The sequence below is a fragment of the Sus scrofa genome, chromosome X (assembly GCF_000003025.6).
Source record: "Sus scrofa isolate TJ Tabasco breed Duroc chromosome X, Sscrofa11.1, whole genome shotgun sequence".
Lineage (NCBI taxonomy): Eukaryota > Metazoa > Chordata > Mammalia > Artiodactyla > Suidae > Sus > Sus scrofa.
The window spans coordinates 64,245,800-64,266,029 of NC_010461.5; the positions used below are offsets into that span (position 1 = coordinate 64,245,800).

General features: G+C 35.6%; 1 protein-coding gene across 1 annotated transcript in view; it reads right to left on the reverse strand.

Moving 5' to 3' along the window:
* The window catches only part of BRWD3 (bromodomain and WD repeat domain containing 3), a 164,250-nt gene that overhangs the window by 6,160 nt on the left and 137,860 nt on the right, over positions 1-20,230 (reverse strand). Inside the window, exons 29-40 of the mRNA XM_021080763.1 lie at positions 19,504-19,565; positions 19,246-19,401; positions 18,478-18,598; positions 17,306-17,431; positions 17,140-17,218; positions 14,181-14,237; positions 12,219-12,359; positions 10,733-10,807; positions 8,642-8,794; positions 6,664-6,827; positions 5,956-6,053; positions 5,228-5,386 (exon numbers count right to left, since the gene is read on the reverse strand). Coding sequence (XP_020936422.1) covers positions 5,228-5,386; positions 5,956-6,053; positions 6,664-6,827; positions 8,642-8,794; positions 10,733-10,807; positions 12,219-12,359; positions 14,181-14,237; positions 17,140-17,218; positions 17,306-17,431; positions 18,478-18,598; positions 19,246-19,401; positions 19,504-19,565 — 1,391 coding nt within the window. The remainder of the gene's footprint in view (positions 1-5,227; positions 5,387-5,955; positions 6,054-6,663; positions 6,828-8,641; positions 8,795-10,732; positions 10,808-12,218; positions 12,360-14,180; positions 14,238-17,139; positions 17,219-17,305; positions 17,432-18,477; positions 18,599-19,245; positions 19,402-19,503; positions 19,566-20,230) is intronic.

Genomic DNA, 20,230 nt, shown 5'->3' on the forward strand with positions numbered 1-20,230 from the left:
ATTATTTTTGGCCTTGCCTGTGGCATGCATAAGTTCCCAGGCCAGGGATCGAATCTGAGCCACAGCAGTGACAATGTCGAATCCTTAACTGCTATGCCACCAGGGAACTCCCTGGTGTATGAATTTAAATTTGTGGGAAATGGAAGATACTAAAGTTTCAATTTTTGTCTACTTTTTTCATGTGATGAGGGAAGTATGGAGGGATGATGGGTGGCAAGGTAGCTAGGCAGAAATTTTAAGGGCTTAAGTTCTAGAAGGAATTATCTGGGAACATATATCAGAATAATTTTGCTCATTCATTCAACAAATATTATTGATTAGCTAATATGAGCCAGGCACTGTTTGGAGCTTGGAATATAGCAATGATGAGACAAAGTCCTTGCTCTTTGAATTTATATTTTAGTGTGGAAAACTTGATAGACCATGAAGTGAACAAATAATATAATTTCAAATAATAGTGTGAGCTATAAAGAAAAGAAAGGTGGATAAAAAAGAATGCAAATATATGCAAGGGGGATATATTTTAGATAGGGAAGACTTTTCTTTTGAGGTGGTATTTGAGAAAAGAACTGAATAAAGTTAGATCTTGGGAAAGAACATCCAGTGGAGGGTACTGAAACCCACTGTAACTAGAGCAAAAGAGAAAAACAGGGAATAACAGGAGATGACTGGCAGTGGAGGGTTTTAAAGCTAGAGAATGACAGAATCTGATTCATATTATTGAAAGAATGTTATGGTTGCTATATAGAGAACAGAATATAGAAGGGGTAAGATTGAAAGCAGAGATCAGTTGAGAGTACACTGTAATACTCTAGGTAAGATATAATAAGGGATGTGTCAATAGAGGTGATGAGAAGTGATTAGATTCAGAATATTTCCTTCTGCAGGAGTTACCAGAACCAATCTTTAAAGTTCTAACTACAGGAATTGCTGACGGATTGGATGGCAAGTGTTAAGCATAAAATGAAGGTCAACTCCTAGGTTTTATGGCCTGAATAACGGGGTGAATGGTAGAGATATTTTGCAAGGTTAGAGAACCATGGAGGAGGAATAGGTTTGGGCAAGCTAGTGGGGAAAAAAAAATTCAAGATTCTAGTTTTAAATACTACTAGAAATCCAAGCAAAGAAATTTAAAAAAAAAGAGAAAAAAGGAAGTGGATATACCATTTCAGAACTCAGGGGAGACGTAGAGAAAGCTTGAGATATAATTTTGGAAATTTTCATTAAAGAGATAACATTTAGTGTGAAGAGAACTGAGAGAACTCATTGAGAGAACAAGTAAAGAGAAAAGGTGGCTGAGGACTGAGACTTGGGATATTCCATCATTTAAAGATGAAGAATAATTGGCAAAGATAAGTAAAAAAGGAGAAAAACAAGCAAGTATGGACTGGAAAAATTGGAGAGAGCAAACAGCAGGGCTGTTTGGTAACCACAGTTACAAGATAAATCTAATAGTTTAGGTGTTAGGTTTTGATTTCTGTGTCCTCCTGCCTACCCAAAATACATATGTTGAAGCTCTAACTCCCAATATGACTGTATATGGACAAAGGGCCTTTAAGGAAGTAATTAAAGTTAAATGAAATCATAAGGGTAGGTGGGCCCTAATGCACCAGGACTGATGTCCTTATAGGAAGAGAAAGACACACCAGTGCTCGCTCATTCTCTCCCTGCCTATATGCACAGAGAAAAAGCCACATGAGGAGAAAGGGAAAAAGTGGGCATCAGAAAGCCAGCAAGAAAACCCTCACCAGACATCACCTTTATTGGCACCTTAATCTTGGATTTTGAGCTTCCCGAACAATGAAAAAATAAATGTCTGTTCTAAGTATACGAAAAGGTGTTCCACATCTCTAACAATCAGGGAAATGCAAATCAAAACCATGACCAGATATTACTTCTCACATGTTAGGATGGCTAATATCAAAAGGATCAAAGATAACAAGCATTGGAGAGGATGTGGAGAAAAAGGAATCCTTGTGCACTTATGGTGAGAAAATAAATTAGTATAGCTATTTATGGAAATTAGTATGGAAGTTCCTTAAAAAATTAATAATAGAACTACCATTTGATCCAGCAATCCCACTTTTGGGTATATATCTAAAGAAACTGAAATCAGGATCTTGAAGAGATGTTTGTATTCTCATGTTTAATACAGCATTATTCTCAAGAGCCAAGACATGGAAACAACCTGTACAGATGAAATGGATAAAAAAGAAATCTTTCCATTTAGGAAAACATGCATGGAACTGGAGGACATTATGCTAAGCAAGAGCAAGACACAAAAAAAGAAATATTGTATATCACTTATATGTGTAACCTAAAACAGTCATACTCAAAGAAGCAGAGAGTAGCATGGTGGTTGCCAGGGGCTGAAGGAGAAATTGCGGAGGTATCAGTCAAAAGGGTACAAAGATTGAGTTATTCTAGATATCACATGTACATCATGGTGACTATAGTTAACAATACTGTGTTGTATACTTGAACATCATGGTGACTATAGTTAACAATACTGTGTTGTATACTTCTTGCCAAGAAGATAACCCTAAATCTTCTCAACACATAAAAACACACACATACAATAACTATGTAGAGGTGATATATATGTTAATTAGTTTGACTCTGGTGACTATTTCACAGTTTACACATATACCAAACCATCAAGTTATTTAAATACATACAATTTTTATATGTCAATGCTATCTCAAGAAAGCTGCTAAAAAAATGAATGTCTGTTGTTCAAGCTACCCAGTCTGTGGTATCTTGTGACAGCCCAAGAGGGCTGCTATACTAGGCTAGAGATTACAGGGATAGCAATACATACTGTACACAATAAATTTAAGTCATATTAGAGTTGTAGAATTCACAAAACTTAGCAACTGACACTTATGAGGGATAAAATGTGAGTCAAAGAACACTGCAAAATTCTAAGTTGGATGACTCAGAAGGTGATGGTGCCATTAGCTAAAAGACTGAGTGCAGAAAAAAAAAGCAAACTTGAGAAAGAAAGATGCACCCAGGGAAAATTATTTTAGGAAGTACTATAAATGAGATTGGTAGAATAAAGAGATGTTTATGATATATGAATTTGGAGAGTCATCAGCATAAAGATGACTGATGTAGTTATTAGATTCCTTTATTTGTAGAAGACAAAAAAGTGGTAAACTGTAAATAGAAGGCATGAAGGACCAAAGAAAATACAAAATATAGGAGAAACAGAGATATAGGAGAATCAGTAGCATATAAAAGCCAGGCAGTAGAGCTCCTAGAGGGGCATTCAATATCATGTAATGACATAGAGAGATTAAGCAGATGGGGACTAAAAAAGGACACTGGTTGGTCATTGAAGATTACTGGTGATACTGGGATAATTGTGGGGTGAGTGGTGAGGGCAGAGGCCAGACAACAAAGGAAAAAGGAATGTTCAGATGGAAAGAAAATTGACAGTGAAGAGAAGGGCAAAAAGAAGAAGGAAGTGGCATGAGTACATAATGGGCAGCAGGATCAGAGGAGAGGGTAAAGATATAGACTGGGAAAAATGAAGGCACTAATTATTTTAAAAGTAATCAGATACATTTCTTTTTTTTTTTTTTCCAGGACCACACCTGCAGCATATGGAGGTTCTCAGGCTAGGGGTCCAATTGGAGCTTTTGCTGCTGGCCTACACCACAGCCACAGCAACATAGGATCCGAGCTGTGTCTGTGACCTATACCACAGCTCACGGCAATGCCGGATCCTTAACCCACTGAGTGAGGCCAGGGATAGAACCTGCATCCTCATGGATGCTAGTCAGGTTCGTTAACCACTGAGCCACGAAGGGAACTCCAAATCAGATACATTTCAATATTTCTCACATAACTGACACAAAATATATATCTAGAATGTCTATTTTTGTTATTTGATACTTCAGTAACAATAAGCTACTTAATCTTCCAATAAAACTTATATAAAATAGAAATATCTATTCCAATAAAGATATTGGCAAAAGAATATTAACTATTTTTTACAAACTTTAAATATATGAACATATTAGAACTTTCTTTGAACATGTTCAGGGTCCATAACATAGGATTAAGTATAAGGAGTTCCCTGGTAGTTCAACAGGCTAAACATCCAGTGTTGCCATTGCAGTGGCTTGGGTTGTTGCCATGGCAGGGGTTCAATCCCTGGCCCAGGAATGGCTGGCCACATGCCACAGGCATGGCGAAAAGAAAAAAAAATCTTAAAGTACTTATAATCAATGCTGCTAGACATGGACCAAATGGATGCACCTGATAATGAATTATTAGGTCAGTTACTTCTTTTTAAGCAGTAAAAATTATTCTTCAGATAAAAGCTTCATGAAAGCTCATTACATGAAATAAAAACCAGAGTTGTTCTGGTTGAATGAAGAAAGCTCTTCTCAAATTTTCTTTTTTTTTTGCTTTTTAGGGCCACACCTGTGGCTAGGGGTCCAGTCAGAGCTGCAGCTGTTGGCCTATGTCACAGCCCCACAATGTGGGATCTGACCACTTCTGCAACCTACACCACAGCTGGTGGCAATGCTGGATCCTTAACCCACTGAGTGATGCCAGGGATCGAACCTGCATCCTCAGGGATACTGGTTGGGTTCATAACCCAGCGAGCCACAATGGGAACTCCCTCTTCTGAGAATTTTTCAAGTACCTTTGTGGATTACCCAGAAATAGGGCAGTCTGAAAGCCCCTGAATTATTGAGACAGTGGGCCTGAACTAAGAGAATATCTGAGTTATTTTTATATAAATGGAAAACCAAAGGCAGATAGTAGAAGTAGGTGTTGACTGAAAGAAGGCTCATTTTTCAACACAAATCCTTTTGTAAAATTGGAGTAGCCCCTAAAAATATGATGCCTATTTAAAGATGATTTTGGAAATTTTCTCCTTTCTTCTCAATATAGCTTAATAACACACACACACAAAATCCCAAATGTGTCTAACAGTCTTATTTTGGGGAAAGATCTATTTAGTTTTTCCTCTCTACTCATTTTAAATTTTATTTTAAAAGACTAAGATACGTTTGGAAATCTGCTGATGGCCTGTTCCTAGTTGTTGATATGAAATCCTTATTTGACTCAAATTCAACAATGTAGAATTCTTCATTAACTATATGGACACAATAATTTTTACTACCTAAATAATCAGCTTTTAAATGATTTGTCTGCCATCATAAAGGGACAAAGAATAAATGCCCTGTCCATATTTATTTCTTACCTTGTTTAATTGGCAAAACTCTATTTCGAAATGATTTGGCTTTCCCAGGGTCATGGCTATTTCCATTTCGGCTATATCCACTGAAGCTGGATGAAGAAAATGGCCCATCTAGTTCATCATCAAGTAAATACAGTGAAAGTCCTTCAGCAGCATCTGAAACTTATATTTAAAAAGACTGTAATGTTAACATATTTATCATGTTTTCAGTAAAATTAAACAGCCTTTTTAAAAAACTATATTTCACTCAGTTATTTTATTACTCTAACATCAAAATTACAAGTTGTCTGAAGGAGGAAATATGAATATTTTGAGAACAAATGTTTTATCACACCATAAGCTTTTAAGCAGAGAATGTGAGAAAAACTTATCTAAGAAGACCACCTCCCCACATAATGAATCTTTAATTCTTATGTTGGCAAATATATTATAGATGAGTGGTCTTAGATATTGCTGATGTTAAAAATCATAAGTCACATAATTTAAAAACTACCTGACTTTAAAATCCATCTAATCTTAACACTCTCATTTTAAAAATGAGGAAACTGAATCTTATGACCTAATGTCTTACCCAGGGCCACACAGATAGAAGAACTAGGGATAAAACACAACTTTCTACACCCAAATCCACTTCTCTCTACATTATAAACCTGCTGCCTCTTCTATATCCTTAAGCAGTAAAAATTAGTATTAAACTAAAATACAGAACACCAAAAAAAGGACATATTTACCAGGAGATGAGAAAGGAGAGCTAGTCCTGGCATAAGACACTGAGGTATTCTGGTCATTTTTGGGCTGCAACTTCATTAGTTTCTGTTTCCCTTTTGGACTATAAGTAAAAATATGTAATAATGAACACTTTTTCTATTAGCAACATATTACAATAGAGAGTATGATACAAAATGCTTAAGTGAAGCAACAAAGAAATGCAGTATATTATAAGTGAAATGCTTCAAATCGGTAACAGGACGAAGTTAAATTTCAATCACTAAAATTAAAAAAAAAAAAGGGTTTTGGTGGAGTTCAGTTGTGGCTCAGTGGGTTACGAACCCGAACAGTATCCATGAGGATGTGGGTTTGATCCCTGGCCTCACTCAGTGGATTAAGGATCTGGTATGAGCTGTGTCACAGACATAGCTTGGATCCTGCATCGCTAAGGTTGTGGCATAGGCTGGCAATAGCAGCTCCGATTCAACTCCTAGCCTGGAAATTTACATACGCTGCAGATGCAACCCTGAAAAAGCAAAAAGGTTTCAGTGTAGGAAAAACCATATAAACAAAGCTTTGGGTTATCAGCTCCATCTTTACACAGGTGTAAAAAAGTTCTTAAAAAATCTTTTGAGTCTTAGGATCCCCTCAAAGCAGTCAATAAACTTTAAGAAGTTAAGTAATACATACAAAATACAAAAAACATAAACCTCTACATCAGTGTAGTATACCTAGGAGCTCTGCTACTAGATAATGAACTGCTGCTGCTTCTTAGACGTTTTCTGTACCGTGGCCTTCTCCTCTTCTGACTCTGGATTGCTGACTTATATTCAGAGATGATATTTTTAATATGACTTTCAAATAAGGCAGATAATCGCAGTGTCATGCTATAGATCTGAAAAGGTAGAAGTTAGTCTTGTTTTACTACTTTAATTATATAAAAATAAAAGGTATAAACATGGCTAAACAATACCAGCATTATCCTTTCAGACAAATAAATATATATATGCTATTTCCTACACTTTAAAAATTCATCCTGAGTAATTAAAACAAAATACCATTTTCACCTATAAATTAATAAAGATTTCTTAAAGATAGTAACTAATGTTGGGAAAGGTAGGAAAAAAGATTCTCATAGATTTCCAGTGGGTATTTTAACTAGAACAGTCTAAGGATAATTTGCAGTATGTGCCAAAAACTTTAAAATATAAATTCTTTGGCTAATAATTTCATTTCTAGGAATATCCTAAGGAAATATCAGAGAATTATACACACAAAAAAATATTCAAAGATGCTTAATATATTAGCCACAGTATTATTTATTTAAAGTGAAAAACTAAAAACAACCTAACTCCCTTCACCAGAACACTGGTGAAATAACAGAAAGCTACATATACAGAGACATTAACACTTCTGTTTTCAGGGAGTAATAACAAAATGGGAAAATAAAAAAGGTTTCAAAATATAAAATTTGCTGTTTTAAAATATATAAACACTTATAAGTATATATGTAAATACAGAAATCAAATGTGCAAAAATTATGTGTGCAGAAATCAGTGAAAATTCATCTTATATTAGGTGAAAGTGAGCATGTACATATCTATTGCATAATTAATTTAAAAGTTAATCAGGAGTTCCTGTCGTGGCGCAGTGGTTAACGAATCCGACTAGGAACCATGAGGTTGCAGGTTCGGTCCCTGCCCTTGCTCAGTGGGTTAACGATCCGGCGTTGCCGTGAGCTGTGGTGTAGGTTGCAGACGCGGCTCGGATCCCGCATTGCTGTGGCTCTGGCGTAGGCCGGTGGCTACAGCTCCGATTCGACCCCTAGGCTGGGAACCTCCATATGCCGCGGGAGCGGCCCAAAGAAATAGCAAAAAGACAAAAAAAAAAAAAAAAAAAGTTAATCAGGAGTTCCCATTGTGGCTCAGTAGTAATGAACCCAACTAGTATCCATGAGGATATGGGTTTAATCCCTGGCCTCGCTTAGTGGATTAAGGATCTTTTGTTGCTGTGCTGTGGTGTAGGTCACAGACGCAGCTCAGATCCTGAGTTTCTATGGCTGTGGCGTAGGCCGGCAGTTGTAGCTCTGATTCTACCTCTAGCCTGGGAAATTCCATATGCCACACCTGTAGTGCTAAAAAGAAAAAAAAAAAAAAAGTTAATCAGATACTACTGACAACAAAAGACAAAAATTGTTACTATTTTCTTGTTCTCAAGATATTTAAGTTGTGAGAAAACATAGGGAAAGCATTAAATGTATGAATAAACAGTTATAATTTCCCAATATGGTTCACTATTTGTTATAATAAAGGGGACATAAATATTCAGAGCTAATCCAGATATTTCATATAAATTAATCCTGTCCACCATTTTTATTTATCAAATTATTTATTGGACATATTAAAGAGTACTCAAATTTCTAGAATTCCTTTCCTTGACTTATCGCTGGCAAATATAGTTATTACTAAAGAGTAAAGAAGAAGCATGTAGGAGAAGGGAAGAGGGGGGCTAATTTTAGAATGACAATGGTAAATATTATGCCTAATAAACTGTTTCAAATAAAGCACTGAGAATCAAACTTCAGTAACTACGGCAGAATGTTAGTACATACTTGTTCAGCAATTTAAAAACTGATAAAATAAAACTGCTTGATATATATTACTAAATGCTTATGTAATCAATCCACCTAATATTATTGGTTTTTCATACCCTTGACTTTTTATTAGAGGTATAAGCTTTGGAGTTGCTGAATATTTGGCGAACATCCTTATAAAATTCCAGAGGACTACCATAGTTTCCTGCTTCCAAAGTTTCTTTCACAGTGCTGAAGTCCATAGGAGTGTCTATAACATCTTGATAATCCTACAAAGAAGAATGTTATTAAACACACAGGCTGAGTAACAATACTATATAATACAATGGGACTAAGATTTCCATCACCAATCAACCATTAAAAAAACACACTGCTCTTCAATCTGCCAACTATCTCTCAAACTGACCATGTCTGTGCCTTTTTCCTATCTTCTTTTTTTTTAATAAATGTGACAGTTTTGCATCATCTAAAGTCATTGGTCTTATAGATTCATAATTAGTTTGATTTTTATTAGTTAGGGAAGGAAGATTTTATTTTAACCCAAATCTTTCAAGTTAAGATATTCCTAGAGTTATCATATGAAATTACATCTGAAATTTATACCTATATATACCACAACCACCAATGATAAACACGTTGTAGAGTGAAAACCATAGTTGGTATTAGATCCTTCCTCCTATTTAGAATCATTAAGAAGTAAACCCCCCATCCCCCAAAAAAGAAGTAAAAGCAACTCCAAATCATCCATTTAATAGAGCTCTTTTGATGGCTCGAGGAAAGAGCAGGGGCCTATAGGAGGACCTTAGCTTTCATTCTTCAATGGAAAACCATATGACTCTCTCAAGGGACAGAACAGAAAATCCACAGCCACTGGCTTCATCTCTACATAGCTGGAAATATCTTGGAAATACATAGCTAATTTGTGACATGGGACTATTTAATTCTATGTGAATAATCCAATCTTCTACTTTCATTGAGCAATTTGCCAGGGAGTTGGCATGACAGCATTCTACCTAAATTGTCATTAGTTGAAGGTCAAAGTCAAACTGACCATGTCTGTGCCTTTTTCCTATCTTCTTTTTAATAAATGTGACAGTTTTGCATCATCCAAAGTCATTGGTCTTATAGATTCATAATTAGTTTGATTTTTATTAGATTTTTAACCCAAATCTTTCAAGTTAAGATATTCCTAGAGTTATCATATGAAATTACATCTGAAATTTATATCTATATATACCACAACCACCAATGATAAACATGTTGTAGAGTGAAAACCATAGTTGGTATTAGATCCTTCCTCCTATTTAGAATCATTAAGAAGTAAACCCCCCATCCCCCAAAAAAGAAGTAAAAGCACAGCATTTACTCAAAGGAAAAGTCAAAGGGCCAGAGGGACAGAAGAAAGATATTACAAAAAGACAGATAATATTTTTCAAAGTATGAGACACTATAATTGATTGTAATGTATCTTTTAAATTTTTGTACATAAATCATAAAATAACGAAAAGTGTAATCCAACACAATATGGCTTATAAAACAAAGACTTTCAAAGAAGAAAAATATTGGTAACTTTGTGTAATATGATGACCAAAAGATCCAGTCACTCTGCTGAATGAAATTTGAGTGAGAATGATCAGCTGTAATTACAGACATAATTATGTTGTATAGTTAATGTTTTCTACTCTGCAACAGTAGCTTTAGATCTACAGAACAAATATCTACCCAGACGTTACAAAGAACTCTTGAGAATACATGTTGATTTAAAAAACAAAAAATGAACAACCAAAAACTCAAAGGTAAAAAGAGAGTGAGCAGAGTTAGAAAATAGCTTTACAAATGATTAAAGTTTTATTTACAGTACAGAGATTTTAAAAAGGAAAACAACACAAAAACAGGAGTTCCCGTTGTGGCACAGTGGTTAACGAATCCGACTAGGAACCATGAGGTTGCGGGTTCAATCCCTGCCCTTGCTCAGTGGGTTAACGATCCGGCGTTGCCGTGAGCTGTGTGCGTCTGTGTGTTGCAGACGCGGCTCGGATCCTGCGTTGCTGTGGCTCTGGCGTAGGCTGGTGGCTGCAGCTCCGATTTGACCCCTAGCCTGGGAACTCCATATGCCGCGGGAGGGGCCCAAGAAATGGCAAAAAGCCAAAAAAAAAAAAAAAAAAAAAAAAGAACATATATATCTTTTGAGAGACTACTAGGCTTACCTCACCAACAGGTGGATCTTGTTGGCGTTCTGGAATAACTGACTCAGAGGATTCATCCTCTTGCTCTTGATGGCCCTATTAGGGTAAAGAAGATATATTTCCAGATCACCGCAACAAAATATCAAGACTTGCAATGCAATTATGATTTAATACTTAAAGATCCATAAATAGGAATTTTGTTTTTACTGACTACATTTTTTTTTTACTCACTACAATTTAAGTTGAAGGAATTCTACATTCACTATTATCTTCTACTATGAAAAAAACAAAACTAATTTATTCTCCCTAAACTCACTACAAAACAAAACAAATCAAGCTTTGCTGAACATAATTTTGTTTCTTATTTAAATGATATTTTTTCCAACTGAAACCTGTGTATACAAAGAATATTGATATTTACTAATTTCAGAGGATGGTCTGAGGTATTTCTGAAATATTGCTGGACCTTTTCTCTGAAAAGTTAAGAGAGATGTGCTATCTATACTAAAGGTTATTTAACATGCAGATATACTCCTAGAAAAGGAATCCTATAATCTAAGATTCATGTTTTCATCTTTCGTTAAAAGTAATAGGGTATATTGGTTACACTAAGTGATCATATCAAATATATGTATAATTTTTTTTCTCTATTTGTCTTTTCTAGGGCTACACCTGCGGAATATGGAGGTTCCCAGGCTAGCGGTCTAATCAGAGCTGTAGCCACCAGCCTACGCCACAGCCACAGCAACATGGGATCCGAGCCGCATCTGCGACCTACACCACAGCACAAAGCAATGCCAGATCCTTAACCCACTGAGCAAGGCCAGGGATCAAACCCGCAACCTCATGGTTCCTAGTCGGATTCATTAACCACTGAGCCACGACGGGAACTCCATATGTATAAATTAAACAGTGTTGTCACATGCTACCAAAGGTCTCCAGCGTGTAGAGAAGTATATTAGAAGTTAGTAAAATGCATTAAACAAATATCCAAAATAAAAGCAGGAAGGAACTGCAAAGATATTTAGATTTAAATTTGGTTTACAGAGTTGACACTGTGGCTCAGTGGTAACAAACCCAGCGAGTAACCATGAGGATGTGGGTTTGACCACTGGCCTTGCTCAGTGGGTTAAGGATTTGATGTTGCTGCAAGCTGTGGTATATAGGTCACAGACGTAGCTCAGATCCCCCGTTGCTGTGGCTGTGGCAAAGATCTGCAGATGCAGCTCCAATTTGACCCCTAGCCTGGAAATTTCCATATGCTGCATGTGCAGCCCTAAAAAGCAAAAATAAATAAATTTGGTTTATACCCGTGTAATTTACACACAAAGTACATGTCAGGCATTTTTAAAAGTCATGACTAATCACACTACCTATTTCATAATTCAAAGGCACATAAACGGAAGGACAAAGGAAGGGAGAAAGGGGGGGAAAGGCTCTTAGATCTCAGCATGAACATTTATGAGAGATTAGATATTGATAATTATTTAAATAACCGTATGCTTACTGGGTAGGAAAGATGATCAGATGGCTGTCGAAATGGCTCTGAATCTTCACGTTCATAAATTAGGCCCAAAAGTTCCTTGCATTGTTTTCTCCAAGCATCAGGATTACACTTTAAAGACTGTCTCCTGCCTCGGCATTTGACCTGTAGATTTTAAAAAAATTATATCTAAAAGCTCTTTCCTTAGGTCTTCATTGATTTTTCCCTGTCTTTCCAATGTGAATATTATCTACATAAAACAGTGGCTGCTAATTAAAAGTTTCTTACTTTAGATTAAACATCATTCTCTTGGGCAAAAATATAAACAAATAAAAACTAGATATTATATTCATGGAAACAGAATACTAGTATTCTGAATTCTCATTTTGAGAAAATTTAAATCTCAAATATAACAAAGAAGAACAATTTTTTTACTATACAAGGTCAATAATTTTAATATATTTTTTTTGTCTTTTCTAGGGCGGTACCGGGGGCATATAGAGGTTCCCAGGTTAGGGGTCTAACCGGAGCTGTAGCTGCCAGCCCATGCCAGAGTCACAGGCAACAAGGGATCCGAGCCCTGTCTGCAACCTACACCACAGCTCACAGCAATGCCAGATCCTTAACCCCCTGAGAGAGGACAGGGATCAAACCCGCAATCTCATGGTTCCTAGTCGGATTCGTTAACCACTGAGCCACAACGGGAACTCCTAATTTTAGTATCTTAATCTCTGCTGGTAGTTAAGAATGTTTGATAATGGCACCATAATCATCTCAAAATAACACTTGAACAAAGGTGTATACATATATATGTATATTTGCCCACAGCATGTGGATGTTCCTGACAAGGGATCAAACTCATCGCATAGCAGCGACTTAAGCCACAGTAGTGACAATACCAGATCCTCAACAAACAACATAGGCCACCAGGGAACAACAATATTTTTAAGTAAATTCCTTGTGGTCACAACAAATTTTGACCTTTACTATTTTACGCATTTTTATACGATCTCTTAAAAGTATTTGGTGGTTTTTTTTTGTTTGTTTGTTTGTTTGTTTTTTTGCTTTTTAAGGTCGCACCTGCGGCATATGGAGATTCCCAGGCTAGGGAGTCTAATCAGAGTTAAAGCTACAGCTGCCAGCCTACACCACAGCCACAGCAACACAAGATCAGTGCCGCATCTGTGGCCTACACCACAGCTCACGGCAATGCCGGATCCTTAACCCACTGAGCAAGGCCAGGGATTGAACCAGCAACCTCATGGTTCCTAGTCAGATACTTTTCCTCTGCGCCATGATGGGAACTCCTCTTTCAGTATTTGAAAGGAAATTTTCCCTTATATACATTTATGTTTGCCTAATTATCATAGAGAGGAATTGTGCAGAACACAGTTAACATAACACATCTGAGAATATCTTTAGCAGGGCCTGCTTGCAAGGTTGGCCCATGAATGGCATCTGGGAATGGGAACTTGGCACTTGAACTCTTTCCTAAATAATAAAGGTGGTTTACTGTGCCCACACTGTTTGTACAATGAGTATGATTTGTGGTGAATACCCACTTTCCTGTATATTTCCTATGCTTTCCTGCTTTCTGAGAGTCTGGAATCTTGGCATGTGCTAGTCAGATGGTATCTACATAAGAGCCTCCAATAAATTCCTTGGCAGTTCTAATCACACAGATATTGCTACATTTTCATTGTGGAAGAAGAATGTATTCTGTGTGGTCTCTCAGAGGAGAGAGAGAACATAATGAAATCTGAACATGGATTCCTCCAGATTCTGCCTGTATCTTTTTCCCTGTGATCTAGCTGTTGTATCCTTACTGTATCACTGTCATAAACCTTGGCAATGAGTTAACAACTATATACACTGAGTTCCGTAAGTCTTTCTAGCAATTATCCAAATATGTGGAGTTGCTCTTAGGAATCTCTGACATGGGAAGCCTGACAGTTTTTCTTATCAGCAATTCATTTATTCACTTACTCTTCTTCCAGATGAAGTACCAGGACCATCTGAATCTAAGTCAACTATTTCCGTATCCTAAAGTTAAAAGGGAAGAGTGAGAGAAATGATATTGTTATATTCAGTCTTAAAATTAGATAAACATTTACAAAGAAATGGCAAATATCATTTAAATAAGAAACAAAATTATGTTCAACAAAGCTTGATTTGTTTTGTTTTGTAGTGAATTTAGGGAGAATAAATTAGTTTTGTTTTTTTCACAGTAGAAGATAATAGTGAACAAATGTGGGAGACTCACTCCAAACTTTGCCTAAATGCTGTGTGTAGGTTGGAAAATAAATTGGGAGAAGAAAAGTAAACAAGGTTTCTCTTTAAATCAGAATAGGAAATGAAGTGAAAAGTATAGTGACTTGTATCTAAAGTTGTACCTAAATGTTAGTATTAAAAATTATTTTATGTGACATGCTAGTTTAATATACTATAATTATGGATCACTCATAATTAATCTTTTGCTATTTTAAGAAATACTTGTTTCCTATAGGGAAAATATGAATGAGTATTAAAACATAAAATTTAGTTAAGTATCCCTCTGAGGGATAGATTTTTAATACAAAAAGGCAAGGTTCATGCACTACAATTAATCTGGTGATAGTAAATACAGGTAATACCTAGGAAAAAAAGAAAAGTAGCTCATGAGCAATTGTTGCCCCTTTTTAATAAAATTAAGTTGTTGAATTACATTTTACTTTTAATTTTCTAATTTAATCCAAAGAGTATTACTTTAAGGAGAGCTACATCCATCCATGATAAAAACACTCAACAAAATAGGTATAGAGGGAATGTTGCATGTCAATGAAGTCCACATATGAAAAACCCACAGCTAACTTCACAGTCAATAGAAAAAAGCTAAAAGCTTTTCCTCTAAGATTAGGAAGAAGACAAGGATGCTCATTCTAGACAATTTTATTTAACATTGTATTTGAAGTCCTAGCTAGAACAAATAGTCAAGAAAAACAAAAGACATCCAAATCAAAGACGAAGAAGTAATACTATCTCTATTAGCTGATGACATGATATTACATGTAGAAGACCCTAAATATTCCACCAAAAAGCAGAACAAATAAACTCAGTAAGGTTGCAGGATACAAAATCAATATACAAAAATAAACTGTGTTTCCATATACTAACAATGCACTATTGGAAAGTGAAATTAAGAAAATGCCATTTATAATCGCAACAAAAAGAATAAAATATCTATAAATAGGAATTCCCGTCATGGCTCAGTGGTTAACGAATCCAACTAGGAACCATGAGGTTGCGGGTTCGATCCCTGGCCTTGCTCAGTGGGTTAAGGATGCAGCGTTGCCATGAGCTATGGTGTAGGTTGCAGACACGGCTCAGATCTGGGGTGCTGTGGCTGTGGCGTAGGCCGGCAGCTAAAGCTCCGATTAGACCCCTACCCTGGGAACCTCCATATGCCACGGGAGTGGCCCTAGAAAAGGCAAAAAGACAAAAAATAAATAAATAAAATATTTATAAATAAATTTAACCAAGGAGATAAAAGATCTGTACACTGAACACTATAAAAGACACTGATGAAAAAAATCAAAGATAATGCAAAGTAAATGGAAAGATATTCCATGCTCATAGATTAGAAAGAATTAATATTGTTAAAATGTCCATATCACCCAAAGTAATATACAGATTCAATGCAATCTGTATCAAAATTCTAACAGCATTTTTTTTTGCAGAAATATAAGAAACAATCATAAAATTTATATGGAACCCTGTAAAAGAATCCTAATAGAAATCGTGAGGAAGAAGAAAGCTGGAGGTATCATACTTTCTGATATGAAATTGTATTATAAAGCTATAGTAATCAAGAGTATGATATTGACATAAAACACATAGATCAATGGAACAGAATAGACAGAAATAAACCCATGCATACTGGTCAATGAATTTACAACAAAAGAGCTAAGACTGTGCAATGGGGAAAGGTTAGTTTATTCAATAAATTGTGTTAGGAAAACTATATATGCACTTGCAAAAGAATGAAACTGGACCCCTATCTTATACCATACTTAAAACTCAACTCAAGGAGTTCCCATCATGGCTCAGTGGTTAACAAATTCAGCTAGGAACCATGAGATTGTGGGTTCGATCCCTGGCCTTGCTCAGTGGGTTAAGGATCTGGCATTGCTGTGAGCTGTGGTGTAGGTTGCAGAAACGGCTCGGATCCCGAGTTGCTGCAGCTCTGGCGTAGGCCGGCAGCTACAGCTCTGATTAGACCCCTAGCCTGGGAATCTCCATAAAACTCCTAAAAGAAAACACCGGGTGGGTGAGCTGCTTGACATCAGTCTTGGCAATGATTTTTTCAGATTTGACAAAATCCAAAGATAGGAAAGAAAGAAAATCACTAGTCAAAAATATCTTAATGTGAATTAGGGATATGTCTGGGTTGGGAAATCAGAAGGTCTGCTGACAATACTAATATTTCTTTATGAAAAACTGGTTTCTACTTGCAAATTTCCATAAAGGAAATCTAATAGCAATTCTGCAAAACTACTAAAAATGTAGACTTTTAAACCTAAAATTATAAAATACTTCAATATTTAATATATATGTGTAGAAAATGAATCCCTACTAAAATGTGCATCAACTAACCATTCTTTTAAAACACAATTTAGTGCTTTGTCCTATTTCAAGGGCTGGAAAATTAAGTGTTACTGAAAACCAGTGTCAAAAAGGATGACTCACCACCTCTCCCTGACTAAACACTGTAGCATCACTATATTTTTGTATATACTGTCTAAATACAAGTTAAAGAATTTAAAACAAAAAGATGCAGGTGTTCAGCTAGCTTTTAGAAATCTTAGCTTCACTGCTTATAGACAATTATAACACTTACATATAATACTTATTGTACTTTAAACAACAGAAAAGAAATTCCTGCCTACTAATCATCTGCGATTCTTACCTCCTCTGCATCAGTACTGTTTAGTTCTTCTGCTTTAATCTTATTATAAGTATCCAGTATATCAGTACAGCTCTGATCCCTATGAAACAAGATAAATTAAAATACATTCCAATAAATTTTAAAAAATTAGAAGTCAGCTCCTATGGGAGACAAAACTGCTTCTTACCCAATAAATCGAAGTAAGACATCAGTTACAATTTTGGCTGCTTTCACTATAGGACTGTCTGGCTCATTGAAAGTCCTAGCATTATGCTCAATGTAGCGTACTTCCCACATCAATGCTGATATCCTCCTATGAAAGAAAAAAATACCATTATTCTTGGTTGATACATTTAAAATCTATTCTAGTAACAGACAACACAGAACAGCTAGGCATTAATTAATGATAAGTCAAAGGTGTTCCAATATATGTATGTGACTCAAAATATGTATGTGACTAATGTGGACTAATAAAGGTACATAGTTACAGTATGTGAAGCACAGGCAAGAGTTTAGAACCACTGGACTATAAACTCATATATTAAACCTTGGAAAAGAACTGACCTAGGACATTATGGGTAAAGAGTGATTTGACCAAGCACAAAGAAACAAAAACAAATAAACACTGTTTTGGTAAGATCAAAAGAATATTTAGTTTTCAAAAGAGAGCAAAAATATAAAAAGAAAAAAGAAAAAAATCAGATTGTATAAAAGGACAGATCTTGTTTATCTAGTTACTTTTATGATATATATATTATTGAATAAAATCATAGGTAATGTTATAAAATATACCCAACTGGTTATATTTATAACCATTTCATGGAACAACCATGATTAGGACACTGTAGACTCTGGGATGAGAGAAGTACCAAAAAATCTGTCCTCTATCACCTTTCCATAATCACTCTACTCCCAACCAAAACCAAGGAAAAAATAACTTGGCTTTTTTGATACTCATTTGGAGGATGGTATTAAATCTAATTAACTGCTGCCTAATTTCCCAACAGGATATTTAAACATGCTCCAAGTCTCTATAGCACCATATTCATGATGAATCCAAAAACTACTTAATCTGCTCTTAATAAACTAAAATTAACTGCAGTTTTTGTTTCATATGTGACTTGTGCTAGTCATAATTTCCTCCCTGTCCGTAACTCTTCTTACCCTGGAAGACTGAGAATCTACTGAATAAAGAGAAATTAGTGTTCCAAATTTTCAGAAGAAATTTTGGGGTAGGTCTTTTGAATAGTTATTTTACGCTATGAAAATACACATCTCAGTATATCACTATGCAAAAAGGAAAGCAAAAGACATAAGAAAGCTATAAGCTTCTTAGTAAATGATAAAAACTAAACAGACCTGTAAAAGCGATTTTCAAGTCTCCGCCTGATAGTGTTGAGGTCAGTTGGATAAGCAACTACAGTACAATACAAGGGATAGGCACTGAGATCCACTGGGACAGCAAAAGGACTGGCAAAATCTATAATGTTTCCAAAATCAAAAAAGGGAGTTATAAAGAGCACTAACATTTCATGTTAACAAACAAAAACACATATAAGCAAGAAGGGTGGGCAATATAATACTACATTTCTAAAATGATCCATTATGCAAATATTAGATTAATGCTATTGTAAAGTTATTGTTATTTGGACATACCATCTGTGAATCGTGTATGATACACTAGTTCAAATCAGGTACAATAAGACCAAACTAAAGGAGAACTGTGTTTAACTTCAAATTTATGTATTTTCTATAAATGCCAAATGCCTCATGTGACATGCTTCAGAAAATATAAGCAGTCATAGAGTAAAATATATTATTCTACCCACTGTCTTTAGTAAAGAACCCATCCAAAGTCAGGTTCAGGGAATAGCATGAGAGCCAAAATAATTAAAAGTCAAAGACACCCATATGCCTGCTTTCACTATTATAAGTCCAGAACTGAAAAGGTTTGCCAGCCAATACTTTGGCCAAGCATAAAAAAATGCTATTATTAAAACTAGAATTACTGTGCCTCTTGAGGTGAAGGTATATAGTAAAAAATGCATTTCCTTTCATAGAACTTAAATTCTGCTGGTTTTCATTATTCCTTCCCATCTTCCTAATATTCTTTCACATTCACCATACCCAAGGAAAGAAGGTGGTTGATGCCCTGAATAACTCGTTCACATTCCTCATCTCTGGAATGAGCCCCCCACTCTCCTTCCTGGGGTTTATATAGCAAAGCAGTTAGTTCCTCTTGGGATACAGGAACACCAGCGCCAACTTCATCTGGAAAGGCAGCTATGAATAAGATGACAAATCAGAAGTAATTAGTTTCCAGGATCATAGTATTGCCACTTTTCTTCTAGAAAAATTATAATTCATTTTTTAAAGCATATTTACTTCCTTCTGGAATTGGCTCCATATCCCAAGGGCTCATCTTTTCTCTCTCGTTATTGTCCCAGCTATTAAAAAATAACAAGATACAAGCTGTTACATTTATAATTGATTAGCAATGGAGTACTACTGTACAGCACAGAGAATTATGTAGAATCTCTTGATGTAGAACATGCTAGAAGATAGTATGAGAGAAAGAGTATGTATATATGTATGACTGAGCCACTACTCTATACAGCAGAAATTGACATAACACTGTAAATCAACTATACTCTAATAAACAAAATAACAAGAAACAAATCAAATTCACATGACAGTTTTATATACTTGCATTATTTGCATGACTTTTGGGGGGTAAAACTTGGAAAGGGCAATACATTTTTCTTGAACTACAATTCAACAAAGATGATAATAAATCTCCAATAGAGAAAACATGGTCTACCAATATGAAACTTAATCATAAGACTACTCTTAGGTCTGCCTGGCTTTTTAAAAAAATTCCAACCAAACATACATTCAATGTTAAGCCAGCGTACAAATGAAAAGATCTCTTTGGAAAATTCCTTTCAGGTTAAAAAAGTCAATTTTCTAGATTTCTTTCTGTGAGATGATCTACTTTATTCCAACAGACTGAGTATTACAGCTTCTCTAAAAGTTTATTATTCCCTTTTGATCTGCACTATGGAGATTAAAACATGTTCTAACATTCTTGAGACTAAAGCATCATTTATTT